Consider the following 22,162-nt stretch of genomic DNA (forward strand, 5'->3'; position numbering starts at 1 on the left):
ATTTTGGTGATCTGAATTACTTAAATGAATAATTTTTATTAATATGGAGGAGATGGATTGTTTATAATAGAGTTTGTGGAGTTAGAGAAATTAATATTCGTTTACTTATATCTGAATATTAGCCTGGGATTCGGTTTGGGAAGTCCGGGGGGGTGGGATATAATATTGTGTAATAATATTGTGTAATACTGGTGTTGTTGTTTTTTATGATGAAAACAATAAAAATTTTATATTGAAAAAAAAAAAAAAAGATATAAAAAAAAAAAAAAAAAGAAACAGAAATCCTGGGCAAAGTCCTGAAGCAGGATTGATTAAAAGATAAGTTTGCAGGAATGTAAAGACAAAATCAGAAAGAAGAAGCAGGTTGAGAGGAAGGGACATGAATGGCTGGCAAAGGAGAAATGAATAGATTTCAATCAATCAGTATAGAGCTGGAAGGGACCTTGGGGGTCTTCTAGTCTAACTCCCTGCTCAAGCAGAAGATCCTATACCATTTCAGATAGATGGCTGTCCAGTATTTTCTTAAAAACGCTCCAGTGATGTAGCACCTACAACTTCTGAAGACAAGCTGTCCACTGACTGTCCTCGCTGTTAAGAAGTTTCTCCTTAATTCCAGGTTGCTTCTCTCGATTAGTTTCCATCCATTGTTTCTTAACTTGCCTTCTGGTGCTTTGAAAAATAAGCTGATCCCTCCTCTTTGCGGCAACCCCTTAAATACTGGAATACTGCTATCATGTCACCCCTAGTCCTTCTTTTCTCTAGATTAGCCATACACAATTCCTGCAATCGTTTTTCATATGTTTTTGTCTCCAGGCCCTTAATTATCTTATTTACTCTTCTTTGTACTTTCTCCAAAGTCTCAACTTCTTTTTTGTAATATGGTGACCAAAACTGGATGCAGTATTCCAGGTGTGGTCTTACTAAGGCTTTAAAAAACAGTACTAATACTTCACGTGATTTTGATTCTATGCCTCTATTTATACAATCAAGGATTGTATTAGTTTTTTTGACTGCTGCTACACACTGCTGGCTCATGTTTAAGTGACTGTACACTAGGACTCCAAAATCCTTCAAACAGTTACTATTTTTGAGCCAGATTTTGCCTAATCTGTGCTTGTACCTTTTGTTTTTCCTGCCTAGGTGTAAAACCTTGCTTTTCTCCACATTAAACTTCACGTTGTTGGATAGCCCATTGTTCACGTCTGTCAAGATCTTTTTGGATCCTGAGCTTGTCTTCTGGGGTATTGGCTATTCCTGCCAATTAGTGTCATCTGCAAATTTGATGAGTTCCCTTTCTGTTCCTTCATCTAAATCATTTATGAAGGTATTGAAGTGTACTGGGCCTAAGATGGGACCTTGTATTCCACTGCTTACTTTCCTCCATGTAGACACAATACCATTAAGGACTACTTGTTGAGTATAGTTTGTTAGCCAGTTACAAATCCATCTGGTGGTGAAAATTTGTGTGTTATGGAATATCATAATGTAATGATTTGCTAGGGAGAGTGATATTTCGTTGTTTATTTATCTTCAGTTAGTTACATAGTATATTAGAACAGAAACTATAAAATAGGGACTGGCAATGTGTACCTTCTCAACTAAACTTAATTCAAAAAATGGTGGTCCCTGACTCAACTGCTCTTCCTTCGCCTGGAAAATAAATCTCCAGGAAGCAGTGAGCAATGGCAAGTAGTAAAATGGTTGCCAAAGATGCTGCTTTGAAGTTTCTTAACTTTTTATGAGCATCTGAAAACCATGGAAGAGCAAATAGGGCTTTACTGAATAATGATTCAACATACTTCACTGTATAGTTCCTTGCCTACTCACAGTGAAGGAGGAAGAAAGAAAAGGAGGCAGTTAACATAAACTTTAAGCTTTTAATCTAACTATTCAGAAAAAAAAACCTTCAACTTCAGTGCCAAAAGAACAAATCTTTGAAAACCATGCTGCTTCTATAGAGAAATATTGGAAGGTACTATAATCACGATTTTGACCTTAACGGTGATATTTTGACCAAAAACATGTCAAACAGAGAATATTATATAAATATTTGAAGGAAACATAAAATTGGAGGAGGCATATTATATTAATTTCAGATGGTGATTATCACAAGAATAAAGCAAAGATAATTAACTATAATTGTTAAAATAGAAAAAAAATACAGGACATGCAGTAAATAAATATAAACTATATATTAGTTTGCTTTGTGGAAATCAAAAATCTACCTGAGGGCTACTGGTAGCCAACAACCCAAGAGTCAGGATGAAAATATTTTTAAATTTATTACACAAATACAGAGACTGCCACTTTCAAGAAAATTGAAAAGAAGCAGGTATAATTAAGAAAAAAATACTACTCTGCACGCCTTAATTTTAGTTGCACCTTTTAACCTTTTTTTTTTTACTTTTTGCACTTTGAATAGAAGCTGATCTATTCATTTATTTAATAAACTATAAGGTGCATTTATATAATTTGACCGCTTTCTCATATTATATGCATCATACATGGTCAGCTACAAGGCCTCTTCATCCTTCATGTTCTCTTTGTGCTAAAAATCTATATCCACTTTTCTTCATCATTCAGTTGATTCATTATGTGGTAAACAGCAGAAGGCCACACATCTACCTTGATAAGAAAGATGGGGGGATTAATATCTTTTTCACTCCTTCTCCCAAGCAACTCTATGAAAAAAAAATCCCTGTTTTCTGTTTTCAAAAACTGTATCTATAGGGCTTCAAAGGGAGATCTATCTAAGTTCTTAACACAGTAAAAGCAAATTAAAATATTAATTTCAAGTATAATACATTTGTTATACATGCAAGCCCAGCATATGAATATATATGAACTGTATTATGCCTTTGAGATTAAACCATAATTAAGATAGTAAGGCTAAAAGTAACAAACTTTGCTCTCAGTCAAAGATAAATTAATTTTATTCTGCAAATGAAGTTTCTGTCTGCTGAAATAGAGTTCAACTTCTATTTCTCTGTGAAAAATTGTCAAAAAAAACAACAATCCCAGAATTAAAATCTAAATTAAATTAAAATTTCTGTACTATTATGAACACTTGCTGTTGATATTAACAATCAGTGTTGTCGATTTTAATAGCGCTCACATTTGCATAACTATGCTCGGTACAAGAGCACAAGTGCTGAGTTGTAAACCACACTGGCAAACATAATTGTTATATAAATCCCAATATTAAAAACAGAATTAGAAACAGAATGCATGCAATACTGTATGCTTGAACTATTGAAATTACGGTTTTGTTTTTTTAATTAGTGAAATGTATTAAATACAAATTTTTACCCAGGTTCTCGTAACTTGGTATATATAACAATATATATCAAAAAAGGGTAACTTTTACAAGACTGAATGCTTATTACGAACTACCCATCAAAAACTGTAAGCAGGAGTCAGGGGAAAAAAATAAAAAAAGCAGGGAGGCCAGCGTAAAATCAAAATTTTAATTTCTATTACATCTATTAAATCCAAATTTTATACAAATCAAATTAAATTGAATCAGGTTACATGATTATTACCTGTGTATTTAATGACTGGACTCCTATCAAACTAAGAATTATAGTTTGTAAGCTTTGAAGGGACTCTGAAACTATGTGTTCTCAGAACTCAGATTGTACACCTCTGATAAATATTTTATGCACCGAATACTACAGATTTCTATGAAAAAAGACATTCAAAACCATTAATATTTAGTTTAGCTCCACCTGTTTGGCTTTAGGTGTAAGACAAACCGATACTATGGCGTCAGTATATGACAGTGTTTCTCAACCTTGAGAGCTCGAAGATATGTGGACTTCAATTCCCAGAATTCCCCAGCCAGCTTGGCTGGCTGGGGAATTCTGGGAATTGAAGTCTACACATCTTCAAGTTCTCAAGGTTGAGAAACATTGATGTATGATATTTCTATCAACAATGGGATGAGCTATCATGAAACATTTATGTCTGATCTGATTCATCAGTTTTGTGTGAATAAATATATCTAAAATCACTATCTGGGCTTATTGATAAAATTATGCACCTCGTGACAATTTTATTTTTTTTATATCAATCATAATTTATGCTAATGTAGTCCACAGGAAGTTTATTAATAATAGTAGGGAAAAACAATTCCATCAAAGAGATAAATCCACACATACATCCATGGCCTCAACTTAATAAGGCCATGAAAGTAACTAATATCCTGCGTAATGTTTCATGCAGCAAACAAATTCTAATAATACAATCAGCTAGTGAAAATTATCTTACTGTTATTCCCAACCCTCTGTCTTTCTTCAGCTCAGTAGAAAAGCTGGTGCAGAGAGGGAAATGATGTTAATATTATTATTGTTGTTGTTATTACATTTACTACTCTGTCATTTTAAAAGGATCAATCTCACATGTCTAACCTGATCTCCAAAGTCCTCCGGGAACTTCCACAAAACCACAGGATCTGTAAATAATTGACAGGCAGCATTAATCAGAGGCAAAGAAGCAGCATCTTATAGTAGAGTACATTAATATTAAAGAGGGCCAATGTTGCTTTAGGCTCACAGAGAGATACTATACAAAAATGTGTCTAAGAAAAAAATCCTAAAGTATTCAAAATATGTTCTAAAATATCATATTATAATTATATTTGCATACTTGTTAACAGTTCAGTAGGCTATTCTATGCTTATTTTACTCAATGCTTTTTAACTGTACAGTTTTTCAACGTTATTTAAATTACTTACCCAACTGTTTTAATGTATTAAAGAGAGTTAGAATTAAGGTGAAATGTATCGCTTCCTAATGTCATAAGTACTACTTTATTAAATGACCATCTGGATTTTTTTCCCCTGTCCTCTAACCTTTGCAACATTTGGGATTTTCAGAGAATAAGATTGAAGAAAACAAACAAACATATCAATAATTGCATCATGGCATTGATGCATGCATGCATTTGCTTTTGTTTCTGCTTCTACCACTGAAACTTCCACTGTTGCATCTGCAAGTATATTTAAATGCTGCATCCATTTAACCAAACAATCTTTCAGACTGTGTGTGTCATATGGATGTTTGGATTCTGGCTTATATTTTACTAGTAATTTATAAATTACGGCTAACCAATGTTCAGTATTACACATTATAAGATACATCTCTCAGCATTCCTCGTTCTGGATTTCTTTTATTCCTGCATTGTTTCATTGTATTTCAAGATACTGTACCCAATTGAATGTTGAGGAGCATTGTGTGATAAGAGGCATTATTACATGACATTGTAGCATACACAGAAATTGTGATTGTACCTTACTCATTTTTATATATTTACTACTACATCCAGTCATTTTTATATGCATCTGAAACATAACTATATTCAATTAGATATAAGACAGCGAGACGCTTTAGATTATAGTAGTCCCCATAGTAATTCTAACTACCCACTTACAATGCATTTGACTTTTAATAAATATTTAGTAAGAAAATTATTTCATTAAAGTCAAGTGGGAAGAATAATATTACATTATATTATTCCATACTATTTGAAGGAAAAGAAAGCCAAAAGAACTCTACAAGTATTACAAGCACATTACATATTCATTCAGAGCACATATAAGCTCTTATTTGAATGTAGTATAATAAGCAGCAATGGGAATTTCAATGGAAAATGATATTTAATTTCTTCCACATATTATGCTTAGAGAAAATTGATGTAGGATGTCCCACTGTTGGTATCATATTCCAGTTCTGATTGTTAAAATGAACAATTCATTTTCTAAAAATTGTTGGAAATGTAATTATCAAGTTAGATTATTATTTTTTATTTGGTGGCAATCTTTTAAAGTCCATCAGATCCAGAAATTAATAATACTTTGAAACAGATCTTAAAAGTTGTTTTCCCATTTCAATATGCAATTTTCTTACTGAACATTACAGAATCACATGTTGAATCTGCTTTGCATATGCCAACTGCTGCAAGGAAGGACTAGTGCAGGGGTAGGCAACCTTGGATCTTTTATGACTCGTGGACTTCAACTCCCAGAATTCCTGAGCCAGCCATGCTGGCTCAGGAATTCTGGGAGTTGAAGTTCACGAGTCATAAAAGAGCCAAGGTTGCCTACCCCTGGCACTAGTGTACCCGTGAGAAGGGAAAAGGAGGAAGGCACGGGGACATTCTTGCAAAGGGAGGCCAAGAAAAGTGTGGCATTCAAGAAGGCTGGGGTGGGGGGGAGGAATTACATTGTGGCTTTCCCTGTCAGCTTCCCCATTGACTTTCCTTGTAGGAAACTGACAGGGAAGGTCACAAATGGCAACTAAATGACCGGAGGATATTACAACTATCATAAGTGCAAACATGTTGCTAAATACCAGATCACATGCATATGACCGCAGAGGCACTGCAACAGCCAGAAACTCGATGAACGGTCATAACTATCGCTCATTTAGCGTCATCGCAACTTCAAACAGTCACTGGACAAGTGGTTGGTGAATGAGGACTACTTGTAAATTGAAACTATACCTATCCTCATGAAAAGTATATATGACATGAAGCCTAATCCCAAAAGCACTAAGAAATGACTAAAAGATCACACCAAATTTCTGCAACCATTCACCAGATATTCTTCAACCATAATTAATTATGCCTGGTAGTGTTTCAGACCCATCTCCCAGAATAAAATTTTAATAAGACAAATGATTTATTTTTCTTCAAAAACAATAGTACTCCACATATTTACAAAAAAAACAAAAGAAAATTTAAATTATTTTTACTGGATGAATTGCTGTGTGTTGATAATGTTTATGTTCTTGATTTATTTCTGGTAGTTGTAACCTACTAGACAGCAAAGCATCAAGAATTATGAATTTTCTTCATGCATGGGAGCTGACAAAATTATGCAACACTGGCAGGAGAAATCTACACCTAATTTGCAACAAGAGATTTTTGATAAGCACTGTCAACACTTGAATTACTTTTTTTTAATAAAAGAACAAAGGAAGAGTATATAAGAGTATAATTATTTAAAAAATACCATTTTCTATTAGTTTCTTTTCCCTTTATTTTAAGGATTAATTTTGAAGTTAAACAATATTTCATTTTTTTTCTTTTGTTGAATAGAATATATTGAAACCAGTTTTACATCAGATCAGTTGCACCTGTGAACCACTACCATTCATAGTTCTCTTCATGCAGGACTCAAGTACACAACATGTGGTATATAACCAAATCATCCAGTAAGAGATGCACTCTGAAAAAGACTGTCGAAGCCATAGGATATTGGCACCAGCTGAAAAAATTGACCATCTCATCTGCATAGAAGTCTGTTATTCTCAGTTAGGAAAGAAAATGGATCAAAGTCTCTGAGAATAATATATCTGTCCTAATCCCTTTTGAAGACACAGAAGTGACTTTACTATTTTGGTTATTGTAATATATAATATATGATATGCTTGCCTAATGTATTTAAATCTACATGTAAACTACTTAAATCTAGATATAAAATATTTATATCATCTTAAATAACAATGTTGAGCAGGAGACAAAGGACACAAAATTGTGTGTGGTTTATTTAAAAAGAGCTTTCAACAGGAAAAGTCATTGTTCATTGTTCAAAGGTATTATTATAAATCAATTCAAGAGACATTTCAGAGAAAATATTTTTATTAGAAAATGTATCTCAAAAACATTTACAAATCCAGTATTATCTAAATTTGTTTTTCTTATCAGATATTTGAATCTTACTTAATTCATCATTCAAAATATCCTATTTTATATTGCTTGAGGTTGAAATACTAAGAGTAGGCCCTACTACGATAATGGAAATGTGAGTTAAAACAAATATACACTAAAAATGTATATATGCCTACCTTATTTTTTTTTAGTTTAAAAAAAAAACATAGAACTACATATTTATATGAAGATCCAAAAAAGTCAAGTGTATATTAATAATAATGGAATGCATTTGCAAGGCTGGTTCTGCTATTTTCTCATTTGTTTTTATACAATGTCATCTCCTCTCGCATTCCTAGAATTGATGCTGCCTTGGAATGCAGGGCAGTTTAGACTCAAACTCATAAAGCGCCCAATCTTGAGTGTTGACTTCATTATCTTTGTAATACATATGTATACAATAATTAGGGAGAGGGAGAGAGGAAGAACAGGTAGACTTTCAAGTATTTTACACAGTGTAAGACACTAAGTCCCTCTGCACAACATACAAGTAGTCCTGAATTTACGATAGAAATTGGGACCAGACATTTCTGTCATTAAGTGATACAGTTGTACAGTGCAACCGCATCACTTTCGCAACAGCAATCCCTGTAATCCCAGCTGCCACTGTTAACTGAATCCCATAGTCAAGAGGTGTGGAAATTCATTGCCAGTTTCCCATAACTAAAAGAAGTTAGGCAATAAATGGCTGATGGGAAAGTGGATGCTGCTAGGCAGGAGAGGAAGCGAGAGGCTGCATGGGGATGTGGGGGAGAGTTGAGGATGATGGGCAAGAGATGCTGTGCAGGTCAGGGAGAGTGTGCAACAAGCATGGTGTGAGAGGTGATGTATGGGCCGTGAAGGGTTGGAGGTTGTGTGCAAGCGAGTGTAGTAGAGGCAGGGCTTTTTTTCAGCCGGAACGCGGCGGAACCGCGTTCCGGCACCTTTTTCCGGGCCGGCCGCACCGGAAATAGCCCCTCCCAAATTTTACTTGCATTCCTGTTCTCTAAAGGGGCGGTCCTAGGGTTTGATGAGGGCGTGGCCAGGTTTGAGTTCCGCCACCTTTTCTCCGAGAAAAAAAGCCCTGAGTAGAGGCATGGTCAGGAAGAATCAGAGAGGTATGCAAGTGGTGTGGCACAGATTAGGGAATCATTTGCACAAAACAACTTAAGTGACAAGTAACACAGATTTTTTTTCTAGTTCATAATCCCTATGCCATTTGCCATTAATAGTTTTAAAAGATACCTAGCATTTTCTCATAAGCAGACAAAAATAATTTGAGAAAATGGTAATAATTAGAAAGTATGTATTTTCTATTTAGTGTTTCCTCATATAATTTGAGGGGTTGTGATGGCTCAGCGGTTAAAGACGTTGAGCTTGTCAGCTAGAGCTGGCAGCACAGGTTCGAGACCCAAGCTCCACGCAATGAGGTGAGCTCCTGTTACTTGCCCCAGCCCCTGCCCACCTAGCAGTTTGAAAGTATGCAAATGCAAGTAGATTAATAGGTACCATTTCAGTGGGAAAGTAGCAGTGTTCCGTGCACCTTTGGCGTATAGCTATGCCCGTCATATGACATGAAAATTATCTTCAGACTATGCTGGCTCCCTCAGCCAAGAAACAGAGATGAGCACTGTGCCTAGAGTTGGACATGATTGATAGAGAAACCTTTACCTTTACATATAATTTACATTGTTTTGCATTTTGTATAATAGCCTCATATACCAGCAGCATTTTATATGTAAGGACAGGGTGGCTAGCTATTGTGCTTACTTCATAATCAGAAAATTAATAGGTAGTTCTCAAGTTCCATTCATTTATTCAACAATCAAAGTTATGAAGGCACTGGAAAAAAATCCTCAAAGTTCCGGCTACCACAGTGCCCCTCTAGTCACTGCATTTATAACCACCACCCACCACCACCCCATCACCCCCATCTCCAACTTACCCTCATTGTATTCTTTACCTGGGAAGAGGCAGGAGTGCCAGACAAGCAGGCTGGCAGGCAAAAGCTGTGAATGGATGCTAAAGACTACATGGCTTGAGTTGACATGAGGCTTGCTGTGGCACTGAGCCAAATGTATAGCTGGGGTTTGAGGGTAGCCATCTTGGGGCTTCCCACAGCCAGTGCTTGAGTCAAGTGCTCTGAATAATGCTGGGCCTAAAGTAGAAGCTTGGGGGCAGGCTGCTGAAAACCACCATCACCAAGGAATACCACTTTAAGCCCCATGTTTTGGCAAGCCCCATGTTTTGGCAAGCGCCCACCTACAGGACTCTTTTGGCCCATAGCTCTCATTTGCTGGACTCAGCTAATGATCTGCACTGTCCTGGGGTTATGATGGCAACTGGGACTGCTAGAATTTCAGTCACTAAGTAAAATGGTCACATGACATTGAGCTTTATGACATTGCTTAGGGACATAAATCCTACTCCCAGTTGCCATTGTAACCAAAGGATTACCTGTATTTTTTCTAGTTTCAAAGAAGACAAAAGAGGATGATATTAACCATATACATTAAAAAAGAATTAACTATTCTACTTTGAACATTCCTGCACTTCAAATTAAAATGTTCTCAGCATTTCATGTATTTCATATGAAAGCTACATATTAGAGGCTAAGCATATTGGTATCAGACACATCCAAGATTAGGAGGGAATCTTAGATAGGGAATCTAAATAGATAAAAGCTTTAAGGACTTGAATAGATGCTAGCACAGGCAAGCAAGAGAAAGCAAGCAATATTTGCCAGGCACCCAACATAATCAAAAGAAAGAACAGTTCAGAACACAGAAGCTTAATAAAAAGGATCATCATTTGGAACACAAATATATGCTGTATGACATTCAAAATGCATCAGATTAAAGACGATATGAAAATATCCATATTAGTTTTGTAGATTCTTGATAGCAGATTTTCATTCAAATCACCAAAAGGCATTTTTGTATAAAGAACAGATTTTTTATTCTTATAACTTAATCTGAAGCCTATTACAAGAATTATCTGGCCAGAAAAGTACATATGTTCATGTATTCTTACTAGAGTGAAAAAGTTAATTATTCTGATTACATTGTTCAAGAAATAGAGAATCTCAATAAGAAAAAATGAGAAAACTCTATCTTGTTTGGAAGAAAACAAAAAGCCTATCCCTGAAGGCCCATCTATTCCGTGCGGCCGGCCTGGCATAGTTTGATTATGTTTTATTGGGGGTTTTGTATGGGGTACTTTTAGAGCAGGCCTGTTATTTAATTTGATTTTAGAACAGAAACTCGTGTATATTTATCGTGGTTTTTATTATCGCCTGTTCACCGCCCTGAGCCCCGTAAGGGAGATAGGGCGGTATATAAATTCAATAAATAAATAAATAATAAATAAATAAATAAATAAATAAATAAATAAAAGATTTATGGTATGATAAATAGAATATAGGTAGACCTCTACCTATAATCATTCATTTAGCTATCGGTGACGTGATTGTGATCTGGGTATTTGACAACTGTTTGCATTTACAACCTGTTACTAAGCTCAGCACAGTCATATATAAGATCACCATTTACAATCTTCCCTGCTGGCTTCCCCAGAAAGCCAGTGGGGAAGCTGGCAAGGAAGGTCATAAGTCACTATGGTAAGTTTCTCCCATCCATGCACCTCCCACAGCCCCTCTTCACTTGTACTGTGCTTTCCAGGCATCCATTCATACCCTCCCTGACCCACAATCCCTTGCACCATCCCCATCTCACACAGCCATTCTCACACAGCCTCTTGAAACATTCCCAACAGCCTATCGCAAATCCGACCCACATGGCACCATCCACACATTCCCCCATATCCTCCCTGAGCCATATGGAGCTTCTCATGCACACCTTGCACCCTTTCTGAGCAGCACCTTTTATACATTCCCTCCCACCTCCTCCCACCCTATGCTTATACTTTTAAAGCTATTTTAAATACAATGGAGGTTTTTTTTTAAAAAAAAATCTGAGTACAGTTTGGTTTCAGCTAGGGACACAAGAATTTACCTCTTCTCCCCAGTAAAAATTTTTAAAATATCATTGAAATCATTTTATAAAGATTTCTATTTGTTCTAAAATGTGTGTACAGTCAAGTAAGTTTCCCATTCCTACTAAAAATCACGAAAAGTTGATGTTACTTCTTTTAACTTTTCTAATTTTACTAGAAACGCTAGCTTCTGAAATATTGTTACCTTATATCTTTTTTGCTGTTGCAAAAAAACCCCCAATCTGAGCTATCGTTTTTCCACCTTGGACCGTGAATCTCTTTTGCCCAATATTGTATTAGAGCATTTCCATGGATAGAAAGCCATTTTCAGCTTCCTGGGAACATAAAAAGAAAGTCTTTTTCGCTGCAATGCCATTAGTTATGCCATAAAACGAAAACCTTAATCGGGTGAAAGTTCATTGCACAGAAAGTGCAAAGATGAAATTGAACATGCCATGCTTTTAGCCTGGCTACAAAATGAAGGATTTAGAGAAAAGGATCCCCAGCTCATCTACTGCGCTAACAATTGGGCCTCTCAAGCATTATTCTTTTCATCATCCCTGCAGGTTACAGGGATGACCTACCTGACTATTTTCCACAAGAAACTGACAACCACATTTTTCTAGAGTCATTTGAGTTGTGATGCCTAGAGGACAAGTAATATATTTGTTTGATTGCTCATTGTAGTTTTGCTTTTTTTATATCATATTTTAATTATATTTGTAAGCTGCCACGAGTTGAGCAGATTTGGAGGGCATTAAAAACTAATAAATAATGTAATTGCATCTGCAAAAGAGAAACAAGAGTAAATAATATTCATAATTATGTATACTTCCAAGTAGAAATGTGAAATTTGATTCCTCAAAACAAGATATTCTCATACCTAATAAGTGTCACTATAAAAATATTATATAATGATTTGTAAGCATTCTAATCAGTTCTATTAAAAGAAATGAACTGTGGCAAATATTCTTCAACTGTTAACTATTGGGTATTTCATTGCATAAACTATTTCTAAATTACAAAAATAATAAAAATGGTGATCCAGCAGCAAATGACTTTCTTTTGAAAAGAGTGAATTAGGCTCATTTAGAACCTTCTCTCAGAAGGTGTTTATGAGAGATAAAGGCTGCAATCTTGGCTACAATAAAACAATGAAATCAATGGGAACTGCACACAACTTCCATAATCTCAAGCATCTTGTCATCTCCAGATGCCGAGGTATAGATGCCCCACATTATCAAGTGCCTCCCCATGTGCAGCTATGGTGGTGGGTCATCCTACTTGTTGATGATGAATAGGATATGACAAAAGGTTAATAGGAAAAGAAAAAAGACACATACAAAACAATTAGTGATTGTTTACTTAATCCATCTATATACACTCTTTATGGCACTCTGATACTTACCAGATAAAAGAGAATTAAGGATTCTAAACCCAAATGAAAAATAATCTGCTAGAATTAATGTTTGACGTTTCTTCCAGATCTTCATGGGACTGAGTAGCTATAAAGTTTGCTCAAGGGTAAAGATTATAGTCTTAAGATATATTTTTTTCTCAATACTGATTTAGAAGAATGAAAGCTAAAGCTTTCTCATGTACAATTTAAGGCATTATGTCAATGCATATATGCATTTTTCATACTATTTCTCATTTGACCTATGTAAAATAAAGTTCACACATACAAACTCATTGTAATTCTATGTGTGTTTGTTTCAATGTTGTATTGCATTGATAATTGTTGGGTGGGGAGGGAGGAGAAAAATATTGTCCTTCAAATTGCTTCAGTGCTTTAAACACCTTAATGCTAGGAAGTCAAATCCCCTTATTTGGCAAAAAATTACTGTTTAAGGAGCTGAAAATCCACAAAGAAAAGGAAGAATCTACACAAGAACCCTCCCTTCCAAGAGAGGACAGGAAATAATGGTGGCTGAAGATACATATGCCAGAATCCTAACCTTAAACTCCATGAAATGGGTTAAAAAGCATAAAAATGAAGCTGAACCTACGAGAGGAAATAATCAGAATGGGCTTCTGCAGAATCTTATATCTTTTAAAATCTTAGGTAGTCCTTGCTTAATGACAGGGACAGGTTGCATAGTGACTGTTCAAAGTTCCCACCGACCTCCCGAGAGCTACTTAAGACTTCTTTTCAAAGTTCCCATGCCCCCCCCAAACATACATATATACCCCTGGTCATATGATCGCATTTTGGATACTTGGCAACCGGCTCACATTTATGGCCATTTGCAGTGTTCCACAGTCATATTACCATGAAAGTCCATTGGTTCATTTAACAACTGCAGCATTCACTTAACAACCACCATGAATTACAACCTTAATTCCTGGCTCTACTACGGTCAAAAGTGAAAAACTACCTCCAAGCTTTTTACAATATTACATCAATAGCACATCAAAGTTCATTTAAATTTGTCCTGGGTTGAATAATAATAATAATAATAATAATAATAATTTAATTTATATACCGCCCTTCTCCCGCAGGACTCAGGGCGGTGCACAGCATATTAAAAACAAGTACAGATAGAAAATACAAAAAAAATATAAACCCCTATAAAACCAAATTAAAAACCAAATATTGGAAGCTGTATTTCCTATTAAAATTATTCTTAAAATCATCCCTAAGTAAAATCCTCCCTAGGTCAGGCCCGCTTGCTGGAAAAGCCATGTCTTGAGGGCGCGGCGGAAAGTAAGGAGATCCGGAATCGTCCGGATCTCGGGGGGTANACTGGTAACCAGTGCAGCTCGCGTAGGAGCGGTGTTACATGGGAGCGACGAGTCCCTCCCAACACCGCCCGCGCGGCCGCATTCTGGACCAGTTGAAGTCTCCGGGTGCTCCTCAAAGGGAGCCCCATGTAGAGAGCATTACAGTAGTCCAGGCGGGAGGTGACGAGAGCTTGAGTGACTGTGCGCAAAGCGTCCCGGTACAAAACCACTCCTCAAAAATCTATTGGAAATTGTATTTATATATGGAGTTCAAATACACATTTTTTCAATTACCTAGAAGTTTTGAAACTGAAACAGCTCAAATGTTTTTTAAAAAACTATATTGCCGTATTATTGTTATTGTTGTTGTAATATTGCTGCAAAAATAAGTATCTTAACTGAGATTTTCTTTTCTGACATTTTAACATGAAAAATCCTTTCAAAAAGATTTTTTTCAATAACGACTATTTTATTTCATTTTTTGTATGAAGGAAATGGAAACCCTCTGTTTTTTAAAACAGGTAATGCAGGGACACACAGGGGAACTTAGCTGACACTAAAACCCAAATCTGATCCGATAGATCAATTCCCATTCTGGGAGTATCCAGGATAGCATAATTCAAACCACTCTGATTGTGACATTACCAACTGTATCAGATTTTATTTTGCAGCCCTGTGATCCCACTAGGAATTTAACTTGAGAACCTAGGACTTCTTACTTGTACAAAGAGGTATTTAAAAGCTCTAGTAATTTAAATAGAAAGTCACAATCAAAATAGAGAATCACAATAATATTTAAAATAATGTCCACTGATTCCTGCTTATGTGTATTATATATATATATATATATAAATTTAAGTATAGTAGTCTATTGTTAAGCTTTCATTTTTTGCATTCTATTTACATTTAATATTATTTTACAGTTCAAATATATCAAGCCAAGGGACAGATTAAAGACATTTTAGTAATCAATAACTGAAAACTTGATTTTCCTTTTCCATTTTACACCATCCTATTTCAATAGCCAAAGAGAGGGAAATACACTCATCAGTCACCTGATAGAGTAATTCAAAACTTAACAAAACAGGGCTAATGGGTGAGAATTGAATTGAAAACACCTTGACAAAGAAAGCAATTTCTTTTCTTCACACTCCTCTGAAGCTGTGGGTCGAACCATCAACAGTGAGGGGCCATCTGTCCCAAGGGCCTTCCATGTGAGTACAAGGGGGGAAAAATTAAATGCTGTTCCACATACATTTAAGTATTGATTTATCTATGACAGGCAACATAGCTGAAAATCTATGTTTTGACGTGCTTCACATATCAGTCTTTAAAGGCAACACTAAACTTCTGATAAGCAAAGAAAACAGGTTAACAGGGTTGTTTCAGAAAAAATAATCAGTGCTACTCCAACAGATAAAAAAGATCTTTTAAAGGAAATATGCTATTAGGCTAAGTTGTAGGCCTTCTCCCTTGCGGCTCTGATCCACATGCACATTACTTTTGAGAGTTTTCAGAATTTTTAAAAATTATATACTATGAACATTTATATTTCCCAGAGTTTTCCGATTATGGAATTATATAAATGTCAAATGTATAAATATCCACATTTTCCAACCCAAGTAACCCAACATGCAATCTATGCTATTAGTCAGAGTCCTGAAATTGTTAGAAGGCAGAGTGGCTGCCAAAGGGAGGCAAATGTCAGGAAAACAGCACATATCACACATCCCATAGTTACTACTTTCAATGGTTCCAACCTATAGTTATGGTTTTTAATGGTTTTAGTACAGTTTAAAATACCATGTAGTATCTTAACATATTAATTTCTGCAATATCATAAAACAAAAGAAGATAATGCCCAAATCATCTGAATTATAATATGACATATTAGGAGAAATATTATCTATTTAAATCTTTGACTAATGTCTAATAGCAAAAAATATAGTTAATTTTAATTAAAAGCAAATCAAAACAAATTTTGTTCAAATACCATTCTTATTTTTAGAGTAAATCCAATTTATTTTCTGGTTTAAAAAAAATACTGCCTGAAAGGCTGAAAGAATTAGCAAGTCAGGAAAAAAAAAGAATTGGGACATATGAATCATTTCATGAGCCACCCAGAATCGTGACAGAATGGAACAATCTATAAATTCCATAACTAAGTTCATCTTCATCCACTTTTATTTCAGATAAAACAGATATTCCATGTCTTATATTACTTCATTCAAAATCTACTCAAATAGAACAAAGAAACATTATGCATGCAATGAGAAAAGGCTCAAATTATTTACTAAAAAAAGCTCATATTTGAGATTTTAAGATTAAATAATTTATACAACTCTTAGCATATATTTTTATAAAATATATGCTAAAATATGCTTATTTTAGATGTAAATATAGCATGTATTATTTAAAATATATGCTATATATACAAAAATATATGCTACATTTACATAAAGAAGATTTTGGGTTCCCAATAAAAATTATAGATGAAGACAAAAAAGTAAATCACACAATTCGTCTAGCCAACAACTTCAAAAACAGTTTTCATATACAGTATATTTAATTTATATATACTTAAGAAGAAAAAGAGTACTGATTAGCTTAGACCTGTAAATCTGACTATGTAGATATCTGTCTATTAACTGACACTCAGTTCCATTATATATAATTGGATTGGAACTAAGTTCCAGAGCACTTTTAATGCCAAAACAAAATCAGAGAAAAAAATGTCCTAATTTCTTTAGCATTACAACTGAGAACAGCTCTCCCCTGGTGCTGTACAATAACAATGACCACCCAAAGATTTCCGTGTTAACTAAGGACAGTCCTCCCATTGTCTGCCAAATAAATTATATGAAAGAGATTCATAACATAGTTTGTTACTTAAAAAGAGTCCAAGAAATAATACCATTTTCTACCAATGTAAAAAAAAAACATCCTAGGAATAAATATAGTTAGCTTGAATAGTTAATTAGCACAAAGCACAAAAATCCATAAAAACACAAAGGGATGTTGGCATTATTTCAGAGGAAAACTGGTATAAAACCAAAATAATTAATAATTATGCTTGAACTGAAGACCAAGGGACAAAGTTTACTCTGCTCTTCCTTACACTAAAAGAGGAAGAGAAGAAATCTTCACAAGTCACAAGAAATTCAAAGTCAATAGAAATCATGCATCTCATGAGAATTCACATAACCACCCTGACAATCATTTCCTTGACCCGTTTTCAGTAAACAATACCCAAAGTACTTGGAGAGGATTTTCCCTGGCCTTGTTCATCCCACTCTTTGCTGATCTCTTATTTTACGGTCAGAGGTTAAACTCCTGACCTCTCACCCCTAAGGCAAGTTCTTCTCCCCTCTTGCATAAAAAGTTTTTCACACTGTGCAGCATTTAGATTAGTCCCTTTCCTTTGGAACAAAAGCCATGTCTTTGTACTTCTGGTTTGGGCACGGAATCTGTACATCAGAGGATGCTGCTTCTACTTAACATTCACAATAACTATATTGTGAGGCCCCAGTAAAGCCTCATCTCTCAGTGTCTAGACTTTCACCCAACCAACCAGAAAAAGAAAATCCTATCAGGCACTCAACTGAAAATTAACTAAGGTATCCTGTTGTGAACCTGATGAAGATGTTATTTGAACATACGGAAAAACTTTCCATTGTTTAAGCAGAAAGACAGGAGAAAACTTTAAGAGATACAGGCCTTAAACAATAATGGCACTAATTTTTTTAAGACTCAATATATAGATTTTATCAGGATGCAACTACTTGCATTGGTGTTCTTTTAAAAGATACTCACGGTAAAATTTAAATTATATGTCACGGGGAAAATATTTTTCTCTAACTTTAAATCTTAAGGGAAGACACCTAAAAAAAATCTTAAAGCTTTTATGAGTCAAAATAATGACAACTTTTTTAAAAAAAAATTGGAATGGGATACACTCCATTGTTGCATCATCAAAAATGATGAAGTTTTTCCAAATTGAAGAATAATGTGCTGCTGTAACTTAAGCTTGGAATGTTAAAGAAAATGTAAATATTTGATCAAATGATAGGCCTGTATGTTGTGATAATTATACCAAGCTGCCCAGACACTTCAGCCATACATGCTTAAAGTTCTGCAGAGTCCTGGCGGCTTTTTCTGAGGCAAGAAGATTTAAGGAACTCAGTTAATATCTAGCTTGCAGAAATCAAAGAGACTCAAAATCTTTAAATTAAGAGACCCCAGGGATTCTTTGTTTCTTCTTTGTTTCTATGGAACTAAAGAGATCCCTCTCCTGATTACACTTAGGTTACAGTTTAGCAGACATAGACAGGGTATGGAGTTCCCTGCAGGAAAGGTGAATCAGAGTGGGCAAAAAAATGGAAGACAGAAAATGGCTCTGCAAAATGCAGAAAAAGAAGATCATGAATAGACCTGCTCTTCATAATTGCTCCCTGGACAAGGAAAAGACTTGAGATCACTCACAAGCGTTCCTTGCAAGTCAGCAGTCTCCTGCAGGTTTAAAACTCTGGGAGACGTGACAATAGCCATCAAATTGTTCAAATTGCAATCACTGCCTTAAAAAGGTTTGTAAATGGTTTCTTAACTGTTTTTCAGCTGTTAGGAACTTTTGGATTGGCACATTACACAGTACTGGGTGAGTTTCCTTCTATCTTTCATGAAAGAAATTTTAAATACAAGTTTAAGGACAAAAAAAATCTGGAGTAAACAGCGAAAGGGTAATTAAAACTTTGATTTTAGAAAATTACAAATAAACTAAAGATCCAGATAAAACAAAGATTCTGCAATTAATTATAAAGAATTATTTCATGGGAAAGAAGGTAAGGCTTAAAAACTTGGATATTAAAGAACGGTAGAAGAAACTAAAGCTTACAATTAAAAGAGAACAACAGTCAAACTCAACTTACTAATACTGAATAAAGCAAATATTTTAATATTGGATATACTGAAGGATATTTTTGAACAATGGACCCAGAAGTTAATTTTAAGAGTGTCTACTTCTATAGATTGACTGACTGTATTACCTGACATGATTAAGATGGATTTAAAAGTGGATTTAAAAATGACAGTCTGTAAGAAACCAGCTGATGTCTTAATAATTAAATTAAAAATTAAAAGGGATATACAAATAGCAAATCGAGAGAGCAACCTGGATAATTTTCTTATAAAAGCCTAATGAAGCTTTGAAGCAACACACAAGGGCTGTCCCTTTCTTCTATTCTCTTCATTACAAGTACAAGAAAGGTATTAGGTAATTACAGGTAGTCCTCGACATACAACAGTTCATTTAGTGACTATTCAAGTTTACAATGGCACTGAAAAAAAGTGACTTATGACAATTTTTCACACTTATGATCATTGCAGCATCCCCATGGTCACATTATTTGTATCAGATGCTTGACAACTGATTCACATTTATGACAGTTGCAGTGTCCCAGAGTCATGCGATCCCCTTTTGCGACTTGCTGACAAACAAACTCAATAGGGAAAGCAGATTCACTTAACAACCATGTTACTAATTTAAGAACTGCGGTGATTCACTTAACAACTGTGGTGAAATAAGTCATAAAATGGGGCAAAATTCATTTAACAAATTTCTCAATTAGCAACATAAATTTTGGGCTCAATTGTGGCCGTACGTTGAGGACTACCTGTACTCAAAATCACTTTATAAGCTTTAGTGTTGAATGGCTCTTTGAATATGAAACTCCCCATCCCAGATTCCAGCATTAAGCACTATAAAACTGGAGTTCTATACTGATTGGTGGACCATCTTATACACTCATCTTTTACTGGTACAAATCCCCCCAGAAAGAAACAGGTTAGCTCAAGAGAGTTTAATAAGAACCCAATTATGTCAACTCTGAAACTTCTTCATTCAGCTACCTTATTGGTAGCTTGATGCTGGGATACCTAATAGTTTATTACATTATTAGTGGATCATTAGTGGATCAAAGTAATCAATGGATTATTAGTATATGCCCATACATACAAAAACATTTTCTGTATGCCACCATACTCAAAGGTTGTTTGGCTGACAGGTAGGAAGACAGGACTGAGGAATACTCAAATCTCAGTGTTTTCCTCATTGAAATCTATTCATTAATTTATTAAACTTCTATGCTGCTCATCTTGCCAAGGCGACTCAAGGTAGCTTGCAGTCATTCAATAAAAATATCATATAAGGCATTAAACAATAATGACAATAAATTTAAAATTCAGTTAAAATTCAATTGACCAAGAGGGAGAGGAAGGGAGTAAAGTACTCATGAGAAGGATGTGGGATCTCTCTAATTCATTTACTACCTCCAGGATGCCACTCCCTCATTGGGGCCCCAGACCAGTTGGCAGAGCCAGTTCTTCAATCCCTTTTGGAAGGCCAAAAGGTGGGTACAGATCTCACCTCGAGGGGCAGGTTGTTCCTGAGTGTGGGCACCATGGCTCTTCTCCTGGATTTTGCCAGCTGAAATTCCTTGATCAACGGGATTCGTAACATCTCTTCTGCCAGCATGGGTGAGGCATGCTAATCCCATCAGGGTGAGATGGTTCCTCAGATAACCTGGACCCATGCCATCATTGGTTTTAAAAGGGATAAACGACACCTTGAATTGGACCCAGAACAAACTGGCAACCAGTACAGCTCATGGAACAGTAGTACAACGTGGACCACTCTTGGAGCCCTAAGAATTGCCTCTGTGGCTACATTCTGTACCAGAAGCTTCTGATGCTCTTCAAGGGTAGCCCTATGTAAAGCCTGTTGTAATGCTCCAAACATGACATGACCAGGGCTTGAGTGACTGACACAGAGACTCCAGATCCAGAAAAGGACACAACTAGGCACACAACACAAAGTTGCACAAAGGCTGTCCTAGTCACGACTGCCATCTGCTCATTGAGCATGTGTCATGAATCTAGAAGCATCCCCAAGTTGTGCACTGGATTACTTCTGGAATAGTGCAACCCCATCCTGAACTAAAGAAATTAAAGTCCTGGAACCCTGTAAGACTGAGTTGCATGCACCCAAAGAAACTCAGTCTTACCAAGGTTCGGTCAAAATAAATTCTGTTGTCCCTAATCCAGACCCCCACAGACTCCCAGCACTGTGAAAAGGCAATGACAGCATCATTTGGGACACTCAGGATGAAGATGTAACCTTGAGTATCATCAGTGAATTGATGGTACCTCATCCCATTGTGGTGGATGATCTGTTCTCATGGTGGGATCCCCAAAATGGGATCCCCAAAATTCTACATGTTTTTTCAGGGCTGAAGTCCTTTTCCAAAACTTTTTGTTGTTTTATTAAAATCAAGTTCCTTCTAAATATGCTACATAATTACTTTATATTGAATTGTTATATTATGGATATTGATAAGGAAAGTATAATGCTGTCAAAGAAAGATGGTAGAATCTCCTGTAAACCACAGCAGCATTCATTTTCACATCCTGGAAGCAAAAATAAGAGAAATGGGGGGAAATGGTAACAAATAAGACTACTCAAATAGCTGTGGTAGTAATGACTATGAAAAATAAGTAAAATCTCTACTTCAATTATCAGTCATCTCATGGATAAAATTAAAAGATATTCCTGTAAAATCATAAAACGAATATGATTAAATTTACAAATAATGTATATCACTTTCAATATTAAAAAAGTGACCATTTCAACATAAGTCAGCCCATGAAACAGGTACACAAACATCATTTCACTTAAGGCACAGAATTTGAATTTGATTATAAA

General features: G+C 35.4%; 1 protein-coding gene across 1 annotated transcript in view; it reads right to left on the bottom strand.

Moving 5' to 3' along the window:
* Positions 1 to 22,162, bottom strand: part of DENND1B (DENN domain containing 1B) — a 192,107-nt gene that overhangs the window by 148,598 nt on the left and 21,347 nt on the right. Inside the window, 1 exon segment of the mRNA XM_029284173.1 lies at positions 4,410 to 4,453. Within this exon segment, the coding sequence (XP_029140006.1) occupies positions 4,410 to 4,453 (44 nt within the window).

The sequence above is a fragment of the Protobothrops mucrosquamatus genome, unplaced genomic scaffold (assembly GCF_001527695.2).
Source record: "Protobothrops mucrosquamatus isolate PMUCROS unplaced genomic scaffold, P.Mucros_1.0 scaffold_109, whole genome shotgun sequence".
Classification (NCBI taxonomy): Eukaryota; Metazoa; Chordata; class Lepidosauria; order Squamata; family Viperidae; genus Protobothrops; species Protobothrops mucrosquamatus.